This window comes from Thalassophryne amazonica, chromosome 15 (genome assembly GCF_902500255.1).
Source record: "Thalassophryne amazonica chromosome 15, fThaAma1.1, whole genome shotgun sequence".
In the NCBI taxonomy this organism is placed as follows: Eukaryota; Metazoa; Chordata; class Actinopteri; order Batrachoidiformes; family Batrachoididae; genus Thalassophryne; species Thalassophryne amazonica.
The window spans coordinates 73,108,646-73,134,364 of NC_047117.1; the positions used below are offsets into that span (position 1 = coordinate 73,108,646).

Sequence of the window (25,719 nt, forward strand, 5' to 3'; positions counted from 1 at the left end):
ATTTAAAGGGACAGGCACACAAAAAAATCATTTGTAAGGTAGACTCTTTTTTTAAAATGCATCACCTCAGTGTCTATGGGCATTCTTGGGGTATGAACTTTAATATATGTTTTACGACTGCAACTGAGCTGTGCTAGCTTGCTTTAAAAGTCTATAATGTGATGCCTTTAAGGGATAAAATGGTGGCTGCTTTGTGCGTTACTCACAGTCTCTCTAGCTCCTTCAGCTCCTGGAAGGCTCCTCGCTCAATGGTGGTGACTTTGTTCTCCATTAGCTGCCTGAAAAGGAAACACCAGGAGAGATGATAATTGGACGACGGTAATGAACCTTCACAAGGAGAGAGATGGGCAGAGAGGAAAGAAGGTAAAAGCAAGAGTGATCACGCTCTGACATTGATGCGTGTGATGAAACGTGAGAGGCCAAAGAAGAGGAGAAGGACGGCTAGATGTAGTCACAGATAAGAAGAGAGTCACAGGGAAGAGAAAGAGAAGGTGAAAGAAAGTGAGATAAAGCAAAGGAGAGGTGAAGAGACTGACGTGAAGCGAGAGAGGAGGGAGGCACAGATGAAACAGATAGGTGCAGCAGGTGTGGAAAAAAGGAGAAAAACCAAGTGGTGGAGATGGAAAGTGATGGAATGTGGCAAACGAAAGCGAGAGAAAAGGAGAGCGAGAGAAAGAGAAGACAATCAGCAGTGGGTCGATAGCGGCCCAGAATTGACTTTAGAGCTGTCCAAGCAGCAGGACAGCAACTCATCTATCATTCAATTTACTCTCTCTTTCTCCACGCACAGAGATGTGACTACTCATTCACTTACATTAGCATGACCCCAGCAGGAGCACCACGGTCACCGCGCCACGCAGCGACTCACAGAAAACGTGTGCACTAATTCTGTGATGTGTGTTTGTAAAGAGGTCTTTAATGAGATTGTAAGGTATAAAGTTAGTTTTTGCCTACTTTTTATTGTTAAATATGGTTGGATATCTGTGTAAAACATTGTCAAAATCCTACATTGCTCCCTTTCAGCATCTAGAAAGTAGCTGCTATTAGCCCAATTTAGTCCTGAATCAGTTTGTACTTCCCTGCAGTCCGTATCTGAACTCCTTCTTCTTCATTGAGACATGCCCACTGAGCTTGTTTGCAGATTGTATGACACGCGCACATGGTCTCAGAAAGATGGTTCTGTTCACAGACCTCCGTGACATCGCCTATATGTCTTCTGAAGGACAGGTTGGAGGGTCAAACAGAGAGGCTCTAAAATGTCACCACCTTGGCAGTGCCCAATTCTGCCTCACTTCCCGCAAAAGGGTAAAGATGGGGTGGAGGGGGGTGGTGACTCCCCCCCACCCCAAATCTCGCTGATACCAAACAAGTGAAGTAAACTCTAAGAGGCAATCTTGGTTCGGGTGTTTGATTAGATTACAATTTGTTCATGTAAATGGGGAATCTTCTTCACAGACTAAGGTTAATTATGGAGTTCCACAAGGTTCTGTGCTAGGACCAATTTTATTCACTTTATACATGCTTCCCTTAGGCAGTATTATTAGACGGCATTGCTTAAGTTTTCATTGTTACACAGATGATACCCATCTTTATCTATCCATGAAGCCAGAGGACACACACCAATTAGCTAAACTGCAGGATTGTCTTACAGACATAAAGACATGGATGACCTCTAATTTCCTGCTTTTAAACTCAGATAAAACAGAAGTTACTGTACTTGGCCCCACAAATCTTAGAAACATGGTGTCTAACCAGATCCTTACTCTGGATGGCATTACCCTGACCTCTAGTAATACTGTGAGAAATCTTGGAGTCATTTTTGATCAGGATATGTCATTCAAAGCGCATATTAAACAAATATGTAGGACTGTTTTTTTGCATTTACGCAATATCTCTAAAATTAGAAAGGTCTTGTCTCAGAGTGATGCTGAAAAACTAATTCATGCATTTATTTCCTCTAGGCTGGACTATTGTAATTCATTATTATCAGGTTGTCCTAAAAGTTCCCTGAAAAGCCTTCAGTTAATTCAAAATGCTGCAGCTAGAGTACTAACGGGGACTAGAAGGAGAGAGCATATCTCACCCATATTGGCCTCTCTTCATCAGCTTCCTGTCAATTCTAGAATAAAATTTAAAATTCTTCTTCTTACTTATAAGGTTTTGAATAATCAGGTCCCATCTTATCTTAGGGACCTCATAGTACCATATCACCCCAATAAAGCGCTTCGCTCTCAGACTGCAGGCTTACTTGTAGTTCCTAGGGTTTGTAAGGGTAGAATGGGAGGCAGAGCCTTCAGCTTTCAGGCTCCTCTCCTCTGGAACCAGCTCCCAATTCGGATCAGGGAGACAGACACCCTTTCTACTTTTAAGATTAGGCTTAAAACTTTCCTTTTTGCTAAACCTTATAGTTAGGGCTGGATCAGGTGACCCTGAACCATCCCTTAGTTATGCTGCTATAGACTTAGACTGCTGGGGGGTTCCCATGATGCACTGTTTCTTTCTCTTTTTGCTCTGTATGCACCACTCTGCATTTAATCATTAGTGATTGATCTCTGCTCCCCTCCACAGCATGTCTTTTTCTTGGTTCTCTCCCTCAGCCCCAACCAGTCCCAGCAGAAGACTGCCCCTCCCTGAGCCTGGTTCTGCTGGAGGTTTCTTCCTCTTAAAAGGGAGTTTTTCCTTCCCACTGTCGCCAAGTGCTTGCTCACAGGGGGTCGTTTTGACCGTTGGGGTTTTTACGTAATTATTGTATGGCCTTGCCTTACAATATAAAGCGCCTTGGGGCAACCGTTTGTTGTGATTTGGCGCTATATAAATAAAATTGATGATGATGATGATGAGTGCGTATTTTTGTAGTCTGGGTGGTGGTTATTACAACAGGTGGCTTGGATGTGAGGATTAAAAACTGAGCTTGGCATAGTGCCTCAGTCACCGTGGTACTATCAGCATCACTAATGTCATCAAGCTATCAATACCTGCTAATCAGTACTAACATACAATCAGAATAATAGCAAAGTCTCAATATATTATATTAGTCCTTTAATACAATTAATCGCACAGCAAACCACATTATGTCAGATATTTGTTAACAAAAAAGAATCAGAAAGGGCAAACATGGTTGAATCTACAGCTAATGCCCCCGGTGTCACAGACCGAACGGTCCCCCCTAAAAATTGGTCCACCCTTCCTCCACTGCGCATGCGTCATTTCAGAGCTCAGCAGCTCATCTGAGACAGAATCTCTTCACCCAAAGTGATTAAATGGATTAATGGGATTATTAACCATCAGATGACAAAGTTAAACCTCATAAATCATTCTAAACTCAGTTTTAAGCAGAAACGAGGCGATACTCAGTGACACTTTAAAATGACTGACACGTAGTGAATGCATCAGCTAGCAGCTCGTGCAGCTGCGGTGCTCTGAATGCTTCTTCCATCTTTTCTGATGAAATAATGCTGAATTTATATGGGAAAGATTGTTGTACAAAAGCTTCAGATATCTGTTGCTGAGATAGATGATGACTGGAGTGCAGTTTTATGTAGAAACGAGGTGATAATCCGTGAACCGCGGCTAATGACTCATGCGCACTGAAGGCAGGGCGGACCAATTTTTAGAGGGGACCGTTCGGTCTGCGACACCAGGTTAGCAAAGCCCCGTAACATGGCAAACTAGCTGTTACTCAGAGTGACCATGCCCCTATTCTTCATAACTCTATGGTTTAAAATAGCTTAAAGGGATAAGTTATACAAAAATTCACCCTCATGCAGTTGTCATGAATGAGGAAACTAGCTATAGAGACCTAAGCCATACCAGGCTGTAAATGTTTATTTCTGTTGTAAAGTCTGGCTATTTAACATGGGGTTCTATAGAGATTGACTTGCTTTTGCATCCAGCCTCAAGTGGCCATTCAATGAACGGTAAGTTTCGTCACTTCCATGCTGGCTTCAGATTTCAGCACCAGCGGTTGGGGCTTGATTCTGTTCCATCTTAGCATTGCTTCTGCTCTGCCTCTCTTTGGAAAGAAGACAGATGGAGCAGCACCTCCTTTTGATTTTCAGCAACAGGTATACGAGGTCTGTCCGTAAAGTATAGGTCCTTTTTATTTTTTTCAAAAACTATATGGACTTCATTCATATGTTTTTACGTCAGACATGCTTGAACCCTCGTGTGCATGCGTGAGTTTTTCCACGCCTGTCGGTGACGTCATTCGCCTGTGAGCACTCCTTGTGGGAGGAGTCGTCCAGCCCCTCGTCGGAATTCCTTTGTCTGAGAAGTTGCTGAGAGACTGGCGCTTTGTTTGATCAAAATTTTTTCTAAACCTGTGAGACACATCGAAGTGGACACAGTTCGAAAAATTAAGCTGGTTTTCGGTGAAAATTTTAACGGCTGATGAGAGATTTTGAGGTGATACTGTCGCTTTAAAGACTTCCCACGGAGCGAGACGTCGTGCAGCACTCCCAGGCGCCGTCGTCAGCCTGTTTCAAGCTGAAAACCTCCACATTTCAGGCTCTATTGATCCAGGATGTCGTGAGAGAACAGAGAAGTTTCAGAAGAAGTCGATTTCAGCATTTTATCCGGATATTCCACTGTTAAAGGAGATTTCTTTAATGAAAGACGTGCGGGCGGATTGCAGCGTCGGCTCGCAGCCGCTGCGATGCTCCGCCACAGGAAAAACACCTCTGTTGGAAGCCTTAAGGACAAGTTGGAACATGTCTAGCTGTTAAACAATTTCTCATATACTCACTCCACTGAAAGCCATCAAAAGCCGCCTGGATTTTACAAATGGTTATCAACACGGAGGTGTTTTTCCTGTGCCGCCGCACCGCACCGGCTGCGTCCCGACGGGGACCCATCCGCACGTCTTTCATTAAAAAAATCTCCTTTAACAGTGGAATATCCGGATAAAATGCTGAAACCGACTTCTTCTGAAACTTCTCTGTTCTCTCACGACGTCCTGGATCAATAGAGCCTGAAATGTGGAGGTTTTCAGCTTGAAACAGGCTGACGACGGCGCCTGAGAGCGCTGCACGACGTCTCGCTCCGTGGGAAGTCCTTAAAGCGACAGTATCACCTCAAAATCTCTCATCAGCCGTTAAAATTTTCACCGAAAACCAGCTTAATTTTTCGAACCGTGTCCACTTCGATGTGTCTCACAGGTTTAGAAAAAATTTTGATCAAACAAAGCACCAGTCTCTCAGCAACTTCTCAGACAAAGGAATTCCGACGAGGGGCTGGACGACTCCTCCCACAAGGAGTGCTCACAGGCGAATGACGTCACCGACAGGCGTGGAAAAACTCACGCATGCGCACGAGGGTTCAAGCATGTCTGACGTAAAAACATATGAATGAAATCCATATAGTTTTTGAAAAAAATAAAAAGGACCTATACTTTATGGACAGCCCTCGTATGTTACGTTTGCTTGCAGTGGCTCATTCATAAAACTGCGTTTTGAAGCTTTGTATCTGCACGGCTCTTCTTTACAAGACTCAAATATCATGAAAGATATGTACATGAAAAAGCCTGCTGACCACTCCCATCTTTAGCCAAAAATGGATGTAGACACACTCTCAAATAATCACTTTCAAATACATCCTCTCTTTGTCTGGTGCTCTAAAACTGGACTGTTTCCCCACATAGCTCACAGAGAACATCACAACAGCATGAAAAAGTGCATTTCCACCAAATGTGAAAACAGTCACTGGGATAGCTGGAGAAAAAGAAAGATGTTTCATTTGGTGGTCTCAAGCCTGGAATCGGGAACTTAAGAAAATTCAATGAATGGGGAAAAAGTAAGATCTGCGATGACCATCTACTTGCCCGTAATGCAGAGCTGGAACTATAGCACCTTTATCTAACAAAATAAATAAATCAATAAACAATAAGTTGACATTTAACACACAATTATTTAAAATGCAGTTTGTGAATGGTAAATGGTGCATATGAACAGAAAAAAGTAGAAACTGTGACATTGCCAGCTTTTTTTTTTTTTAACATGTTAACTTCTGTCTTGCCTCATTATTTGTTTCCACTTCATCATATCAGACTCGACTTGCTCTGCCAACATGTGTCTGTGGTCTGAAGTATGCGGTACGCACATTCTCACTGCACTGATGCATCATAAAATGTGACAGTTTGCTCAGACTTTGATTCAGCCTGATTTACAGATTTAAGTGCATCCGTACAAGTAGACAGGCCCATCAGAGAGGATGCAACATTTTGCACTTTAATGAATAAAATTATAGGATATTTGCAGCACTATTTGTTTCAGTAACTGATCCAGATGAAAATATTACTTGTTGACTGTCTATTAAGAGTTTGTATGTAAAAATGGACAACAGCTAAAATAAAATGAAGCTAAATGTTCAGACCAGTCTCGTTTTTTTTTTTTTTTTTTTGTGCTCCCATGACAAAATGAGTCAAATTTTTGCGACGGGGTTTTTTAAACTCACTATTCCTAACCCTATTCCTACCCCTGACCCTAACCTTAACCATAACCTAATTTTACTCCCCCCCACACACACACACACACACACTTCACTTTTAATTTCGTGCAGCCATCACGGAATGAATTAGAATGAATTTGTGCTGCCGTGACAAAAATGAGGCGCTTTTTGTCACAATATCACGAACCAACAGATTAATATAAATTTCGTGCTTCTGAATCACGACTTGCCATGAGACTGGGTTGAAGTGTTATATTGCCACATTATTGGGTGATTTAAGGACAAGAATCTAGATGATCATTGCAAGATCTTCAAAAAGTAGCTTGCAGAAGAAACAAAAGCTAAACCAAAAAACAAGTGACATGAATTTTGATTTTTTTTTTTTAAACAATTTCATCATGTTCTTTTATCTTTCTTTTTTTTTTTTTTTTTTTTGTTACATTGAGTTTTCAGGAACTAATTCCTTTGAAAATCTGACTTGCATTTGCCACAGCTGTCCCTTTGGGTCCATTGTGTATTTGCAGGAACACCGTAACTCTAAAACCTATGGGGGTTCAAACATATTCCCTATTGGACACTCAAGTTTATGGGCTTCAACTTTGTTCCACTTTGGCACATCTTAAAATTTGGCAGACTCAGTACATAGTTAATTTTCAGTGAGATATGACCCAAATCTCAAAAGTTATTCAGGTGCAAACCACAATTTTTCACTTTGCTCTTGAAGGATGTATCTCCCTGAAATCTGGCAGACATTTTTACCTCCATATTGTACATCCTCATTTGCATTCATGTTTGGCCAGAACCCTGAGGGTCATAGGGATTCAAACTGTTTACCTACTGGGTGTACAGATTTTTGAGGTTTCACTTCACTCTTTTAAGAAACACATCCTTGAAATTTGCCAAACAGTTCATTGCCCAGTGTATCCTTAATTTTCACTGAGCCCCTACGAACCCTAAGCATTATAGGGATTCAACCCTTTTGCCTACTTGATGTACAGGTTTCTGGAGTTTCACTTCATTTGTTTATGACATATATCCTTGAAATTTGCCACACAGTTCTTTGCCCAGTTCATTGAGCTCTGACCAGAACCCTAAAGGTTACTGGTATTCAAACCCTTTACTCACTGAGTAAACAGATTTCTGGGGTTTAACTTCTCTCCTGAATGACACATATTCTTGAAATTTGTTACCCAGTTTATCCTGAATCTTCACAGCCCGATCTCATGAAATGGCGTGAGATTAGGTTGAGCTTCATTGAGATGTGACCAGAACCCTAAAGGTATGGGATTCTTAGCTGTTCGATGTACTTGTTTCTGGGGTTTAACTTCCCTCCTCTTTGACATATCTCCTTAAAATGTGACACAGATTGTTACTTTGTGCATATTTAATTATCAATTTAATTTTCCACTCCAGATTTGCTCAAAGCTTCACTTTGGCCATCACTTCATAAATTTTGAGATCATTCACCTGTATTTTAACCAAATAAGTGACTTTTTTCACCCAATATGAATGTAACACTCCTCCAAAACAACACAATGCACACACAAACATACACACACCCAATTAAGGAAATAATCTCTGGAGGAATTCCAACAATGTGTAGACTAGTCTCCTCCATTCACACACAGCAGGCTGTCCCTGTCCCAGAACTCTTAACCTGGATTGGACCCAGGTAGGAACCTGTTCCTACACGACCACGTCTCCTGTCTGAGGCGCATTCCTGCGGTGCTCCCTAATGACAGCGATCTCTTTCCCTCTTTTCCTTCCATCACTTCCTCGCCGACGCATTAATCACTCCAGCACATGGACCCCGGGGCCCCGCTGGTTAAAATAGGCCCCTTCCTGACACTTCCACTGGCAGATTAACACGACGGCATTAACAGGTGCCGCTGCTGCAGCCGCACAGGCTCAGTACGGCAGACGCAATGCAGCGCCAGTTTCGCAGGACCGTCCACGGAAAACGTGTGTCGTGGCCCTCGTAGGGGGGAAAGTCATCTGTTTGAGCCGTGCGTAAAAGTACACCAACAGAAAATACAAGAAGCACTTACAGCACCCGCAGTTGTCTCAGTCCAGCAAAATCCGCCTTGGTGATTTTAGTGAGGTTGTTTGCGTTCAGATCCCTGCAAAGAAATGTGGATTTAAAAAAACAAAACAAAAAAACAAAAATAAGAAGAAGCAGTGAAACTTTTTTTTTTTTTGCGTCAAACATGATGACTGTGCGGTTGCATGTGCGCACATTTGAATTTAATCAAGGGATCTTTTAGCTCACAAAATACGACCTATTTCATTCAAAGCCCACTTGTCCAAATCCGTTTTTGATTAACTTTCTGGTCTCCACACAAACCGATGTGGTCTGCGGAGGCTGCGCTAAACCACCAACACGACCACCAAACTTCAGCGCTGATAGGTGCACATTAAAGCGCAATGTTCTCTAAACAGCACGCTTTAGAGCGGCGGAAGCGCACATTTGGATTTGGACACTGAAAAAAAAAAATTATAGATTCATGCTGAATATTGATACTGATATAATAAATTGATTATTAAATCATTTAAATCAGATCAATACTAAAAATACTGAGGCATATTTTATTACTGATGCGTCCACATTTTTGGAAAATACACATTCTGCGCTGAAGCCTTTCCTTTGGGTACTTACAGTCTCTCCGTGTTCCGGGGTATGTTCCTGGGCACGCTGCGCAGTCCTTGCCCGTGACAGTCCACTGTGGTCCCGGTGCACGAACACTGCGCCGGACACGGCTGTGCGTCCAAACCGCTGGACATCACGACCAGCACCAGCAGCCACAGCGCAGACACCGAGGAGCGACAGGGGCCAATGGGACTCTGAGTTCCCACCATCACTGCGGCAAGTGGGGGCCAACGTGGGACCCGTTTAAATAGGTGTTAAAAAATAAAGACCCCCGAAAGCGCTCACCAAAGTCTGCACGCAATTGGATGCAGTCCTCTTTGTCGATGTCCTTCCTTTTCAGACGTGTTGATTTGTTTTATTTCAAGTCCTGAATTTACATTTAGGGCTTTTTTTAGTGTGGTCTTCTCAGTTTGGTCCCTTTGCGCAGAGCGAGCGGAGCCAAAGCGGTGGAGCGGCTGTGGCTGCGCTAAAGCGGCGCAAACTTCCACATGTCCGCGACACGCGGTGTCCAAATCCCCCCTGCGCCTTGTCCGTGTGCGCGCGGATGTGATCCAGAAACACGCGCTTTAATATACACTTTGCATGCGCACACGCTCCAGGTGAGTCTGTTCAGGATTATTGCTGCTGCTGCTGTTGTTATTCTCAGCACGCGTCCGGTGGGAAAGCAACGACAGCGCGCGGTGTTTCCCAAAAAAATCAAAAGAGAGGTCCGCGTGGAGGGAGAGTGGATCCGATCATCGATCAATTGCCGGTCAATGAAAAAGGGTGTGAGCGATGTGAGGGAGGTGGGGAGGAGATAAAGCACCAGCGCGCGCAGATCCAACTCTGCGTGGTGCGTCAAAGCGCAATACTGCCTAGAGTGTGACAGAGAGAGACAGAGAGAGAGAGAGAGAGAGAGAGAGAGAGAGAGAGAGAGAGAGAGAGAGAGAGAGAGAGAGAGAGAGAGAGAGAGAGAGAGAGAGAGAGAGACAGCAACCCCCCTCCCGCGCTCTCTCTAGGTTCCCATCTGGCCCTCAGTTAAACAGCAACAGTTTGCCCTCATTGGAGCATCATTCTCACCTGGTGCCTCATTAATCTGTCTTTTGGAAGCTTCTTTGAGCACAAAAATTGGAATAAAAAAAAAAAATAAAAGTGTTGTGTTTGTGAGCAGAGGTGCAGATTTGTTTCTAACATTTGGCCTCAGTAAAGATTAACATGGACACCTGCCCCACAGCCTGTGCTACAGAACCGTCCTGGTTGGCAGCAACCCATGGAGACAAGCAGTTCGACCCCACGCCTCACAACAGTCACCATCAGTGTGACTGTGGGTCTTGATTTTTAAGCGGAGGCACCTTCACTTTTTCAGGAAAGGGATTTGGTACAAGGTGACATTACTTTTAACTTGGTGTGCCTAATAAACTGGCAACTGTGTATATGTTGCCAATACAGTAACGTAAGTAACTCACTCACTCACACATGCACACACACAAACACACAGTATCACCTGTCACCTGATGACAATATCAGTCAGTCAAGGAAAAACCTGCATAATGTTCCCTCACAAAGTAACGATCAAAGTGTGGACCCTCTATAAAGTGCTGGTGCGGCCCTTCGGACTGTGTTATTATTAATCTGTTAGCCCGTATAAGAAAATGCCTAATGTATTTAAACCATTAAAATGCTTTTAAACACACTGTTTGATGAAGCTGTTAAGGTTTGATGAAGTTGTTCAGCAGCACTAAATTCAACCTGCGAGACTAGTTTTGAATCAAAGCTTCAAATACTCCAGAGTGCTTCGACTGCAATGTATGCTTTGAATTATATCATATCCTACACTGATATCTAATATGTTATCAGGGGTTGGTATAAGGTTAGACCTTACTTGTGTGAAGCGCCTTGTGATTTGGCACTATAAACTAAATCATAACTTAGTCCACAGTCAGCTTCTTGTTTTGATTTCCGGCAGTGAAACATTTTGAATCGAAACATCAAAGCATGCTTTCAGATTGCAAATAGTGCTTTACGCTGATCTTTCCTTCGAAAGATGCCATATGATGATTGAAAAAAAAAATACACAGACAAAATAAGACAAAAGCAGCTCCAAGTTAAACTTGGAACACAAACTCTGTGGTGGTCATCAGCATTCCAATCATTATTTAGGACACTGCCGCCAGAGTGATGGCAGGTGAATGATTTATCCATTGTCCAACAAAATAAAGTAAAATAAAAAAACATGAAAAATGATACCAAATGCATTCCTGGGGAAAGTTTGATTCTCAAATGAAAACTCAGCCTCAGGTCACGATTGTGGAAAGTTTCCGATCTTCCATAAACTTTCATATGACCAGCAACTCAACCAGGAACTGGGCTTTACTCTCGCTTACTGAAATTAAATTTAATTAAATACTGAAATGAAGTGTTGCAACACATTTAAATACATACTGACACTGACAGGCACGTGCATAGGCTGAGTCTGAGCAAACTTGCTTACTTCTTTTGTATTAATTATGTTGTAGTATATTGTCTTTTCTCAATATTTAGAGGGTTTGGTGTCCTAGCGCCCTGTGGTTACCAGCCACTGTTCTGTCGAGATGATGTGCGTCGTCGAGATGAGGTTCCTTGCGTAACTGCATTTGTGTGCACTGAAAAAATTACTTGACAAAGTGGAGGAGTTTAAGTATCTCGGGGTCTTGTTCACGAGTGAGGGACGGATGGAGCGTGAGATCGATAGATGGATCGGTGCAGCATCTGCAGTGATGCGGTCGCTGTATCAGACCGTTGAACTGAGTAGGGGGCAAAGCTCTTGATTTACCGATCGATCTACGTTCCGATCCTCACCTATGGTCATGAGATTTGGCTCATGACCGAAAGAACAAGATCGCGAGTACAAGCGGCTGAGATGAGTTTCCTCCGCAGGGTGGCTGGGCGCTCCCTTAGAGATAGGGTGAGGAGCTCGGTCACTCGGGATGAGCTCGGAGTCGAGCCGCTGCTCCTCCACGTCAAAAGGAGTCAGATGAGGTGGCTCGGGCATCTTTTCCGGATGCCCCCTGGACGCCTTGCTGGAGAGGTGTTCCGGGCACGTCCCATTGGGAGGAGGCCCCGAGGAAGACCCAGGACACGCTGGAGGGACTACATCTCTCGGCTGGCTTGGGAACGCCTTGGAGTTCCCCCGGAGGAGCTGGGGGAGGTGTGTGTGGTTCGGGAGGTCTGGGCGGCTTTGCTTGAGCTGCTGACCCCGCGACCCGACTCTGGATAAAGTGGAAGAAAATGGATGGATGGATGGAGGTTCGCTTATTTTGATGGGCAAGTAAATGTATAAATTGTTCATTCGAACGTAGTAATGTATAAAATCTACTCACTATAAAACGATAAGTATTTTTAACCTGGAGTTAGCTTATTTCGACAGGCAAAATATACATATACATACATTTATGCTCCTAACATAAAATACAGAAAATGTTTTACTTACTAGGCTATAAATACACTGAATACAATTAATAATAAAAAAAAAACTTTGATGGAAAAAACAAAAAAAAATGTGCATGCGCACTTGCACGTCGAGCAAGTTACATAATTTCCACAAGTGCAGTTGCGCGAGGCACCTCATCTCGACAGGTGACATCTTCAAGTCCAGGGTAGAGTGATGTGTGCATGCGCACGCATGCGCAGTAGCGCGACGCACCTCATCTCGATGTTCACCTCATCTCGACGGGACACCACCCCTGGTCGCCATCCATGTGTCATAACCAGGTGATACCTGTGTAATCCATTTGCCTTTGTCATTTGTTGGGATCCACAGCGCTGAGGCAACCAGGCATGGGATCATGCTCAGGAAGAGCATGATCGCGGCCTTGTAGGTGACGTTCCCTCACAAAGCAGGTATACAGTACTAACCAGCAGTGGTGGGCACAGCTATCCAAAAAGTTAGTTCGATAACAGCTAATCAGCTAACTTATCAGCTAAGTTATCTTTTCTAAAGCTAAACCGATAAACCACCCAAAAATTTATCGGAAGCTACAGCTAACCAATAACTTACAAAAACTACTAACAAGCTGATTTTGAGTTTTAACACCACAATCACTTCTGGTAGCATCAAAAGCGACCGCAGACCCAAACAGCGAGTCAGCATTTCTGTTTTTGTGCACCCTGCCCGCTGCTGGAAGCTCCTGTTCACTACATATTTCACAGCAGTGAAGCAGTTGAGAGGAACAAAACTCAACTCTACACACACAAAACAAACAGTTATCCCTTAACAGGTTATAGCAATGCTGTGAGGCAGAGGTCTTGGAAAATAAAGCAGTTTTGAATTATGGTTTTGATTTAAAATTAAATGAATCCGATGGAATAACTCCATTAATGTCAGTTCTGTCATTTGTACAAAATTAAAATATAACACATATCTTTTAATTTTAAATAATACACTAATTCTGAAGTTTTGTAACAAACACAGACAGAAGCCAAAGGGATTATGGGTAAATGAGCCTCCACTAACACTGAATGGTTGGCTCATTCATTCTATGTAAAAACCAACACGTTAATGTGATGTGACGTGTATGATGGTATTTACATATAAATGTGCTTTTGTAAAATATGCCATTTTATTCATATGTTTTAAAAAAGCCATTTGCTAAAGCCAGAATCAAGTTGTGACAACCATCTGATATAACCGGGGTCAAAATGCATAGAACACTGCCATCTACTGGCGCCCACATGCTCAGACCCTTCCCCATAATCCTTGTGGTTAGCGAATTAGCAGAACTGTGCCCACCACTGCTAATGCTGCTATACTGCAAGGTTTCAGGAAAGTTGGGATGTCAAAGCATTTACCATTTTGTAATGTTGCCATTTCTTCAAGAACACTTAAAAGATGTTTTGGCGTTTAGGATACCAAGCAATGAAATGTTTCAGGTGTTAATTTGTCGCATTCTTCCTGCAAACATCTTAAAGTGTGCAATAGTACGGGTTGTCACTGTTGCACTTTTTTAATTCTCTTTTTTTATTATTATTATTCTTTTTAAATTGCATTAAGATCACTATCCATGGCCATCTGAGACCAAAATCTACTTGAGCCAAGCTGTAGTCAGTAGAATAAGTGTGGGGGAAAAAAATGGATCGACAGATGAATAAATTAGATTAAAAATGGATTAGATATAAAAAAAGGGATTAGTAGTGCTACATATTACATCTTGTCATGATGACAGGGCTATTTTCTTCACTTCTCTCTCTCTGGCTCTTGGGACAGAAAACATACAGCTGAGAATGACTGAAATTCGGATTTGCTCTGTGAGTGTTTTAACTGCCCCCCCCCATCATTCCCCATTCCTCCCCTTGTACAAATGCACCTTTACATCAACAGCCTCAGAAAATAATTATTAATAAATACCCTGAAATCAAGCTTGTGAAAACTGTCCCTGAGACAATTTACTACTTTTTAACACTGTATTTATGCATTTAATAGGAGGCGGAGGAGAGATCCCCGTCACTGCTAGTAGCTGAAGAGAAAAAATGGGTGACCCTTAGATCTCCTTCAATCCAGCAGGGCTTCAGGGCAAACTGCCTGTTTAGGCAGAACCTAACCTAATCTAGCCTTCTTGTTCCGTTTCTTTTTTTTAAACGCACTGTCAGTGATCTCCTCAGATTACATCCAAAGATCAGATCAAGCTCTGCAACTGTTTCAATGCAGCGCACACTCCAGAGGCTGGTAATACCTGCTCCAACGAGTAAAAGTCCTACCGTGAATTGTTTGTACATGTGCACCGAAAACATGTGATTTCACTGATTAACTCATGTACCTGCCTGAAGAGTTGAGCTAATTAATTTAGTGGGTGGATGGAACGAGTATGTAGGAGGACTTTTACTCATTGAAGCCAGGATTGCTCACCTCTGGTGCAAACAAGTGGAGGTGGACATCGTACTGTGTCTCATGTTACCTCCATCAGGGCACCTGTGTATGTCTCATGTTCATTGGTTTGTCACCATCATTACTCAAAAACCTACAGCATGGAAAAATATTCATAAAACTTTCTTTGCTCCTGATCACTGGCCTTTTAACTCTGAACTTTGACCCTGATCACTGAGCTTTGTTCCTGATTTCTGACCTTTAACCCTGTTCACTGAGGTTTGCTCTTTATTTCTGACCTTCGACATCAGTGAGCTTTGCTCCTGATTTCTCACCTTTGATCCTGATAACTTGTCTTTGATCCTTATCTGTCATCCTGCACTTTGATCATGATTGATGATCTTTCATGGTGATTGTCCAGTGAAACTTCAAATTCCTGTCAGACCACAGACTCACTAAGACCCCTTGAGCAATGTTCTATATCATGGGATAGAAAGAACCTTAACCTTAATTTGCTCCTGGTGCACAGTTGAGCACCTTGCATGGCAACACCATGACACAGGTGTGTGAGTGCGAATGGGTGAATGTGAGGCATCAATGTAAAGTGTTTTGAGTGTCTGGGTCAGATGGAAGAACACTATGTCAGTGCAGTCTTTACTGTTCATTTGCTGACCCTGATCCTGAACTCACATCATGAATGTTGAACTCTGATCTTGATTTATGATCCTCATCATTCATCTTTGATCCTAAACTTTGTTCGATTTTTGTTTCTGTTTGTCCATCTGTTTTGTTTGTTCTTAGGATATGTCTAATCCTCATTCCTGTGATCTGGTAATCAGAATTGCTGCAATCAGGATAAGACTAAATGGTTAAATGCAGGATTTGGATTTTGTTTAAAAAGAGGATAAAAGGAATCAAGATCAAAGATTAAAAATAAATCAAAGGCAAGAACCATCCATTGATCCAGATCCATACTATTTAATTAACTCTTTGTTGACAAAAGGTCTACGTTTCCTTCAAATTTCCTTGTGAGATATCCTCCTGACTGACTGATCAAATGATCAATCATCTGACTGACTGACTGACTCACTCACTCACTAGCAATTAAAAAAAGCATAACCTCCTTGGTGGGAGGTAATAAAAGTTCACAAGTGGTCAGAGGGTTGGAATATAGGTCGGGATTAATGTAGTTGAAAGGTTTGTTGTGCTTTGGCAGTGGTATGCACATCGATGAGTACCCCATCAGTTTTCCATGTGTCCAGTACAGTTTAGTTGTATTAAATCATGGTAGAGGAGCTTCAGGTTACAATGAAATACAAAATTAGGATACCTGTGACCTCTCAAATGTGGCATGCTTTGTCATAAGAACTTGTCTGATAAGAACATGTGGACAGAAAACCGTGGAGATGAGTGTTAAAACAGACTTTAAACGGGAGGCTGCACTGTCAGATTGAAATCTGCAACACACAAGGTTTGTATGCTCTAGTTTATGGTCATCACATGTGGACCATGTTAGTGCTGAATGGTTCTTTTTGCACAATGACCTATTTAATAAATCCAAACAGAGGCTACTCATTAAAACTGAAATCCAGAGGCAGTCGAACTGCAGCAGGGAGAACGGCTTTAGTGTCCTGTTTGTGAATGATTTTCATGTTTTCATGCTGTGAAAAAGTCATCAACAAAACACGAACAAAAGATCTATTATTTAGTTCTCAGACAGCACCTGTGTTGTTGACTAGGACGGGTGTGACCTGACAAACTTGATCAACACTTTTCATTTGCAGAATGTGGTAAACACCTCTAATGCTGTATTTTTATGTGTCACTGCGGGCACACACAGACACCTACACACACACACACACACACACACACACACACACACACACACACACATGCACGCAGTGTATCCAGAAAATATTCACAGCACTTCACTTTTTCCACATTTTGTTATGTTACAGCCTTATTTCAAAATGGAGTAAATTTCTTTTTCTTCCTCAAAAGTCTACCTACAACAACCCATAACGACAACATGAAATGTTTTTTTAATTTTTGAAAATGTATTAAAAATAAAAACCTACGTATTCACACCCTTTGCTCAATACTTTGTTGATGCACCTTTAACAGCAATTACAGCCTCAAGTCTTCTTGAATATGATGTCATAAGCTTGGTGCACTTATCTTTGGACAGTTTTGTCCATTTCTCTTTGCAGCACCTCTCAAGCTCCATCAGGTTGGATGGGGAGCGTCAGTGCACAGCCATTTTCAGATCTCTCCAGAGATGTTCAATCAGATTCAGGTCTGGGCTCTGGCTGGGCCACTCAAGGACATTCACAGAGTTGTCCTGAAGCCACTCCTTTGATATCTTGGCTGTGTGTTTAGGGTAGTTTTCTGGCTGAAAGATGAACCGTCGCTCCAGTATGAGGTCAAAAGCGCTCTGGAGCAGATTTTCATCCAGGATGTCTCTGTACATTACTGCATTCATCTTTCCCTCAATCCTGACTAGTCTCCCAGTTCCTGCCACTGAAAAACATCACCACAGCATGATGCTGCCACCACCATGTTTCACTGTAGGGATGGTGCCTGGTTTGCTGCAAACATGATGCCTGGCATTCACGTCAAAGAGTTCAGTCTTTGTCTTATCAGACCAGAGAATTTTATTTCTCCTGGTCTGAGAGTCCTTTAGGTGCCTTTTGGCAAACTCCAGATGGGCTGTCACGTGACATTTACTAAGGAGTAGCTTCCGTCTGGCCACTCTACCATACAGGCCTGATTGGTGGATTGTTGCAGAGATGGTTATCCTTCTGGAAGGTTCTTCTCTCTCCACAGCTGCTCTGTGGCTCTGGGCTGCTCTGCTATCCTATGTTATGTTTTATGTTGTGGGGGTTTTTTTTATGTCTCGGCCATTGTCTGATGTTTTGTGTGGTGTACTGTGCTTTATGTGGTGAAGCACCTTGTGGCTCTTGTCTGTGAAAGGTGCTTTATAAATAAAATTTACTTACTTACTTACTTACTTACACAGAGGAATGTTGGAGCTCTGTCAGACTGACCATTGGGTTCTCGGTCACCTCCCTGACGAAGGCCCTTTTCCCCCCGATTGCTCAGTTTAGACGGGCGGCCAGCTCTAGGAAGAGTCCTGGTGGATCTGAACATCTTCTATTTATGGAAGATGGAGGCCACCGGGACCTTCAATGCAGCAGAAATATTTCTGTACCCATCTCTAGATTTGTGCTTTGGGACAATCTTGTCTTGGAGGTCTACAGACAATTCCTTTGACTTCATACTTGGTTTGTGCTCTGATGTGCACTGTCAACTGAGGGACCATATATGTAGACAGGTGTGTGCTTTTCAAGATCATGTCCAATCACCTGAATTTATCTCAGATGGACTCCAATTAAGCTGTAGAAACGTCTCATGAATGATTCATGGAAAAAGGATGCACCTGAGCTTAATTTTGAGCTTCATGGCAAAGGCTGAGAATACTTATGTACATGTGATTTCTTAGTTTTTTGTTTATATATATATAAATTTGCAAAAATCTCAACAAAAAAATTCACATTGTAATTATGGGGTATTGTGTGTAGAATTTTGAGGGAAAAAAATGAATTTACTCCATTTTGGAATAATCCTGTAACATAACAAAATGTGGAAAAAGTGAAGCGCTGTGAATACTTTTCAGAAACGCTATATATACATACACACAGACACACATATTTTAGCTTTATGTAAAATAGCGTGATAAATGGACTGCATTTATATAGCGCTTTTCTATCTGCATCAGAAGCTCAAAGCGCTTTACAGTGAAGCCTCACATTCACCCATTCATGCAGACACGCACACACACACACACACACACACACACACACACACACACACACACACACACCGATGCTACAGTGCTGCCATGCAAGGTGCTCACTACACACCAGGATCAACTAGGGGATTAATGACCTTGACCAAGGGCCCTTACTGTTGTTCTGGTCAGGCTGGGCTTTGAACTGAGGATCCTCTGGTCTGAAGCCCAATGCTTAACCACTAGACTATCACCTCCTCGTGTGGCCATGTTTGCCACGAGAAGTGATTCTCCTGCTCAGTACACCGCATGATCCTAACAGTACCTCTTTTTATTGCACCAGCCCATCCCTCTGGGGATAGAGGGTCATCATCCTGCTTTTGCTCACCCCAGCTCGCTTGTATACCTCCAACTCCACTCATGGTGCCCTCTTGCTCGGATCTCAAAGTCATGCACCTGTAGCACTTACAGCCACTGAGCTACCTTTCCTTCCCAGTGTTTAAAGTTCATCAGCCAGGCCAGGGAAGTGTGGTCGGTGCAGAAAAGAAAAGGGCAGCCGTGCAGGCATGACCTGAACTGTCGTACGATTACTCAGGGCTACAGTCAACCTTTCACACCAATCGATGTGGTAGTTTCTCAAAGCCTGACTCAAGGTGCAACTTGGCTGCCACATGCTTTCCAGGGTCTCTGTGCTGCGAGAGGACATGCCCAATGTCCACACCACCATTAAAGTTTTCCACATTAAACACCGCACGCGGTGATATACCAGCATTGGAACTTTAGTAAGGGTCCTATTTCACTGGGCTGCCACTGCTGAAGAGTAGGCGGAGTGACAAATTTGCAACAAAAAATGCCAATCAGTGACAAGTTCACAGTTGGTATCTCACTGAATTGGTACTTATGACATGTTAGCACATGTTGCCCGAATGTGGGCTGAAAGTTGCATGGATTGGTGGCAAAAATAGGGCCAAAAATTGCGAGTAGTCTCCATATAGCGCAAGAGTGCTGCTCAAATGTCACGCAGCACTCTCACGAATGTTGAGCGCCACTCACGCAAGGATTTGCGTGAATGAGATATGGCAGTATGTCCACAGAAGAACAGACACTATTATGCACTGCATATTATTTGTTTGTTTTCAAATGTGTCCTTCTGTGAAATGTGTGGTGATTCTACTGTAAATAAGAAATGAATGAAGGATGCAGACCAAATGATACACCCCTAAAAATGGGTCCTCCATTGTGCATGCCTCATTTTGGAGCTCAGCTGCTCGTCTAAGACAGAGTCTCTTCACGCAAAGCGATCAAATTGATTATTGGGATTATTAACCATCAGATGACAAAGTAAAACCTCTTAAATCAATCTAAAGTCGATTTTAAGCAGGCGATACTCCATGAGGCTTTGAAATGACCGGTGTGCAGTGAACGCACCAGCTAGCAGCTCATGTAGCTGCGCCGCTCTGATCGCTTCCTCCGTCTTTTATGATGAAATGATGCTGAATTTATGTGGAAATGATTGTTGTAGAAAAGCTTCAGATATCTGTCACTGAGACAGATGATGACTGGAGTGCAGTTTGAAGCAGAAACGAGGTGGATAATCTGTGAACCGCGGCTAATGACGCATGCGCAGTGAAGGCAGGGTGGACCGATTTTTAGGGGGGACCGTTCGGTCGGTGACACCGGGTCGTTGTTACGGCTCAATCCAAAGCGTTGATTTAGGAGCTGTTTGTGTTATCTTTGGTTTACAGCTGCGCGGGGAGACTGAAGATGTGCATGTGTGAATGCAGTGCAGAGGTCAGTCCAGCCACCTGGTCTGTGGACAGCTGCTGCTGAGACACATGCTGCTCGGAGCTCATCCCTCTGCACGTACATGCACGCACTGCGACACTTATTTAAACAAACTCATGCACACGCACAAGCTTGCACAGGCAATATTTGAAACCATTTATCAGCGTTCTGCATTTTAATTCATGTGTCGTCTGATAATCAAATCATTAAAAACCAGTGATGTTTGGACTGGAGCTGTCAACACAGGACCTGGTTACACAGCTGCACCGACACACTCACACAGACACAGACAGACAAATGCAGACCAGGTGCCACACCAAAACACACAAACAATATCTCCTCCTGTCTGAGACTCTGTTTAATTCCAGCTGCCGGGTTGGTGTTGATGTGTTCCATCTGTGAGGTGTATTGAAACTAGATTGAGGCTTTGAAGTGTGCGAGCGGTTGGTTACCTTTGTGTGATTGGACCAAGATGCTGTTTTGTGTTGCACACACCCCGTCACAGTGGCCTGGGGAGATGCTGAGACACAGAATAGGATCCCATGAAGGGAAGATTTCTCTGTGACTGGTATGTTGGACAGTCGTCATTCCTCTGCCGCTGGAGGAGGGAGTGTCTGGTTTCACATGTCAGGTGTGTGTCCGTGTGTACGCCTGTCTTCAAGAGTGACTAATTCGTCATTATGAGTGACAGTCAAAGAAATAGCGACTTTACCAATGTGCCTGGAATGTGCATATGTTGTGGTGTGTTCTATGTCCCTGTTTATGTCACGTTGTTGGTTTTCTCGGTGTCCTGTCCCCTGTCTGTATCTGTGATTAGTCCTTTGTCTATGTTTGTGTGTTAATTGTCATTGTCAATGCCCTTTTGATAGTATTCGTTGTGTGCTCTCCCCTGTCTATATCATTGATCTGTGTTTGTCATCCTTGTGGTCTGCCCCCTGTCCGTGTCAGTGATTTGTCCCCTGTCCAGGTCTGTGGTCTGTTTTGTCATTGCCCTTGTGATGTGTCCACTGTCTGTCTCTCTGGGTTTATTGTCATTATGATCTTCATCATGTGTTCTTTTCATCATGGTAGTTTTCCCAGTTGCACTTTGCACACTTTTGGAGTTCCTTGTTTGGTTTTTGCCTTTGTGTCCTTAGTTTTGTATTTGGTTTTGTGATGTCCTTCTGGATGTTATCTTCATGTTTTGGTTTTTTTCATCGTACGGGTTTCTGTTAGGTTTTTAGTTATCTTTGGTTTGTCAAGTTCAGCTTGTGTGTTTCAACCCGGTCTCCCCTAATTCCCCACACCTGTCGCTTGTTTGTGACTAGTTTCCCTGTATATTTAAGCCTGCACATTTTACCTGTTTAGTTTCCAGTTCCTTTGCGTTGGTTTCTCCCATGTTTTCGTGTGTAATCTTTGTCACCTCCAGTTTGCAGCAGTGCTTAGTTTTTGTTACCTCCATTGTGTTTCTTGCATGTTTGCAATCTGTCATGTGTTTTGTTTTGTTTTTTATTCATGTTTTTTTTCCTCTGTTCTCACCTGTTTGGTGTAATAAATCGCCTGTGTTTTCACCTTACCTCCTGCTTGGTTGCTGCCTGCATATGGGATCGTTCTTGTGATCAAAACTGTACAGTATAGATTTCAGGTTTTATTTTATTGGACTGGATCATTAGATTTGAACAAACACCATGAATATGCTACAAAAAGATATCTTGATTTTTACCTTTTTCAAATGACAAATGAGGTCAGTGAGTATGCAAGCTCCCCTGTTTTCTGTGTAGACGATAGGTCAAGAAGCTAAAGGACAGATTTAGCTGATGAGACTTTCTGGGAACATGATTTTTAGGTCAGGAATTTGCTTATTAACATTTGGCAGTGATCAGGAGGTTGCTGTTTGATTGCAAGAAAGATTTACTTTCCATCTTGTTTTATCAACAGTCTTGTAAATCTCATCCTGGCTGTGACATCATAACAACCTATAATCTCCACACACACATTTTGGTTGGTTTTCATGTAGAGGTGATGGAGGGTTCTGTCACATGCCATCAGAATCTTAACTGTCCTCAAAATTCCATTAAATCTTCATTAAAGTACACCCCGACTGTAAATATAAATCAGAAATTTAAAGGTTGTCTCGACTGGCAGAGATTTACGCTCCAAGCATGGTCACAACCACAGAACAGTGAAATCAGCAGTAAAGCCAGAGGTTTAAAGTTGTGCAGGTGCTGTGCAATGACCCAAAGGGCCAGAGGTGCGTCTACACAAAAGTAAAACACAAAAGTAAACAAACAATAACCAAACCAAGGTCATAAAAACTGATAATGATCAGTCCAGCGATTTTAGTTGTGCAGGTTGTGTAGAATGAGTCAAACAGGGACATCTTCATCGAGTGTGAAGCACAAATGCAAAGAAATTATGATAAAGTAAGATCAGTCAACAAACACATATAGCAGAAATCAGTCTGCCCGTTTTAGTTGTGCATGTTCTGTGCAATAATAAAATTCTGAGCCAAGGAACTTTAGGTGCATCTTAACAGAAGCGAAACATAGAAGTAAATAAACAATAACCAAACCAAGCCCATTCAGGAACAATATATCAGCCCATTAAGTTTAGTTGTGCAGGTTCTGTAGAGTGAACCAAAAAAGTGTCTCCTCATCAAGTAAGTAGCACAAATGGAAATAAATGGTGATGAACAAAGCAAGATCAGTTTATAGAGACTTATAACAGAGATTAGTCCAATGGTTTTAGTTGTGCAACTCATGTAGGGAGCCAAAGAGGAACATCTTTTGCAGAAATAACAATAGCTTAATACTTTTACTTGCATCGCACAATCTGGTGCAGATTGTATGTCAAAGTGCTTTTTCATCAGTAGTTACACTTCAGATTGACCATAAATAAAACCAGTGCAATTAAATAAATGGCACAAAGCAAAACAATTAAGCCCATTCTAAACCACAACAACACTTAAAAAAATAACTACAACAGTTAAAATTCAAGACACCACAAAATAGCCAAACAGTGTCCAATAAACAAAATCTGTTTAGGTCTCAGTTGTGAAGTGAGTAATGTACTGCAAAGTTTCGTCTTCAGCATCTGTTTGCAACACTAAACAACTTTAGGGTGCAACAATGTACTGTAGATTCCGAAACCTTTATGTGCGTGATGACGCTGATGTTTTTCTGTCGATGTAGAACCGTGTCTGCATGTGTCTACACGTATGTTGCTGTTTAAATGTATAAACAGTGAGAATAGAAAAAGGTGTCCAACCAGACATGGCTGTCTCTCCCCTCGTGGTGCAACAATAGTGTCTCAGTCATTCTAATCCTTTTACACAATTATCCCTCAGTATTTGTGTGTTTAAGCACAGTTACCCCGACTGCGGCTTTTCTATGGACGTGAACCAAAACAACTCAACTGCCATTATCCTAAAATAGCCTGTAAGTACAAGATAAACGTGTGTGAAACAAATTGTGCGTTGTGCGGGGCTGGCTTGTTGAGGAGCAATGTTGTGATAACAGATTAAACATCTGTCTGAAGCTATTGCTGAAGCCAAATTGAGATTAATAGGGGAAATAGAATATATCCCATATATCCCTTGTCTCGCCAAATTGGAGAAGACGTAGCCGAGGTGATACTGAGCGAGTACAAGCAGGCAGAGTGCATTCGAAACAAAGAATAATGAAGATTAACTTCTCTTCTCTCATTGTTTTCCGCCGAGCTGAATTGAAGAAAAACCGCATGGAGTTAATAACCAACGCAATAAAACACAGTTCTGACACAAAGACTGCAGCAACAGCGACCATGCTGGAGACACATTTATCACACTGTGCTCCATTTAGGAATCTGCTCAAAGATCTATTCCTGCAGCGGCTTTGACTGCAAGAGAACAAAAGTAAAGGTCTCTTAAAAAAAGAAAAGAAAAGATCTGTCCTGAAGGATCAGTAGCTCCCACACTCAAACAAATGAACCGCTGTCTCAACGGGAAAAAGTGATGTAACAATTTGAATACATTTTTTAAGTTGTTTCCACTTAACTAAAGTAATTTCACCTTAACTAGAGAAGTCTTGTGGCATTAACTCAGTTGAAAGTTGAAATAACAAAAAAATCTATTCAAATTGTTACATCAGTTTTTCTCATTGAGACAACAGGTTTTTTTTTTTTTAGAATGCAGGTGTTCCGCTGTTGTCGTTGTCCGCCATTGTTGGTTTTTACACATGCGTGTTTGGAGAAATCACGGTTCGATTACTTTCCCATGTGACCCTGTGACCTACATGACATGAACTTAAATTCGTATTCACAGTGAAAACTTCCTAGTTGTACAAGACTTTGTACTCACAGCTTTTGGATTCTCACATAAAAACAACCCTAACCCAAACAGTTTCTCATTTCAACGCTTTTCTACTCGTACCCATAAACTTGAATTCGTATTCACAGTGAAGACTTTGTAGTTGTCGAAATTAGTTACGAATATGAATGGTTACAATTATGCAAACACCTTTTTGGCAGCTGTCTTACTCCATACACACACACACCTACGGTCAATTTAAAGTTTCCAATTCACCTAATCTGCATCTCTCTGGATGTGGGAAGAAGCCAAAGCACTCGGAGGGATATGGTGTAGTAATTCACCAATATGAACTCAAAATGGTCAATGGTACAATTTTAACATTATGAATTGCTGGAGTGAAGATGTTATAATACTGCTTCCACATCTTTAAACTCCAGTAAACTTTCAAAGTTTTGAGGGGAAAGCCCACTTAAGAACTTATTAAATGTTGGTTTTTACTCCCACAGTGCTACATGTCTGTCGTTTTTGGCTGTAGCATCACTGCCTCGCCTCTATTGCACAACGGGCTTACAAAATAAAGAAGAAAATTAAGGAGTTAAACATTTAAAAAATAATTCCTGTACATAATTTCTGCTATGTTAACAAGCTAAAAACAAGAGGCTTTTTCTAAGTTGCACTTTCTGCTACTGTATGCTTTGCTGCCCCCAGAGGTGAACAAAAAGCAAGGTGATGTGGTGCCAGTGTGCTGAAGCACAGTAGTTAAAAGCTGAAGAAGATCCCAGGTGTTTTATGAAAAATATATTTGCAGGTAAGAGATGCTGCTTTTGGCTTATTCTAATTCATCATGGAAAACAAATGTCCACATTCAAGAAATTATTGTATTGTATTACACCAAATCAAATTGTTCCACAAAAAAAAGTATTGTCCTGGAACTGTATCGTAGCCCTCATATAGAGATATGTATCATT

General features: G+C 42.2%; 1 protein-coding gene across 5 annotated transcripts in view; it reads right to left on the reverse strand.

Annotated features, from left to right (window-relative positions):
* slit2 (slit homolog 2 (Drosophila)) overlaps window positions 1–9,926 on the reverse strand; it is a 251,610-nt gene extending 241,684 nt beyond the window's left edge. For 3 of the 5 annotated variants that reach the window (XM_034189373.1, XM_034189374.1, XM_034189372.1), the window contains exons 1-3: window positions 9,101–9,925; window positions 8,493–8,564; window positions 207–278 (exon numbers count right to left, since the gene is read on the reverse strand). In XM_034189373.1, coding sequence (XP_034045264.1) covers window positions 207–278; window positions 8,493–8,564; window positions 9,101–9,300 — 344 coding nt within the window. In that variant the 5' untranslated portion in view covers window positions 9,301–9,925. Of the gene's footprint in view, window positions 1–206; window positions 279–8,492; window positions 8,565–9,100 lie in introns of all 5 variants that reach the window. The other 2 variants (XM_034189375.1, XM_034189376.1) reach the window with 2 other exon arrangements.
* Between the last annotated feature and the right edge of the window lie 15,793 nt (window positions 9,927–25,719).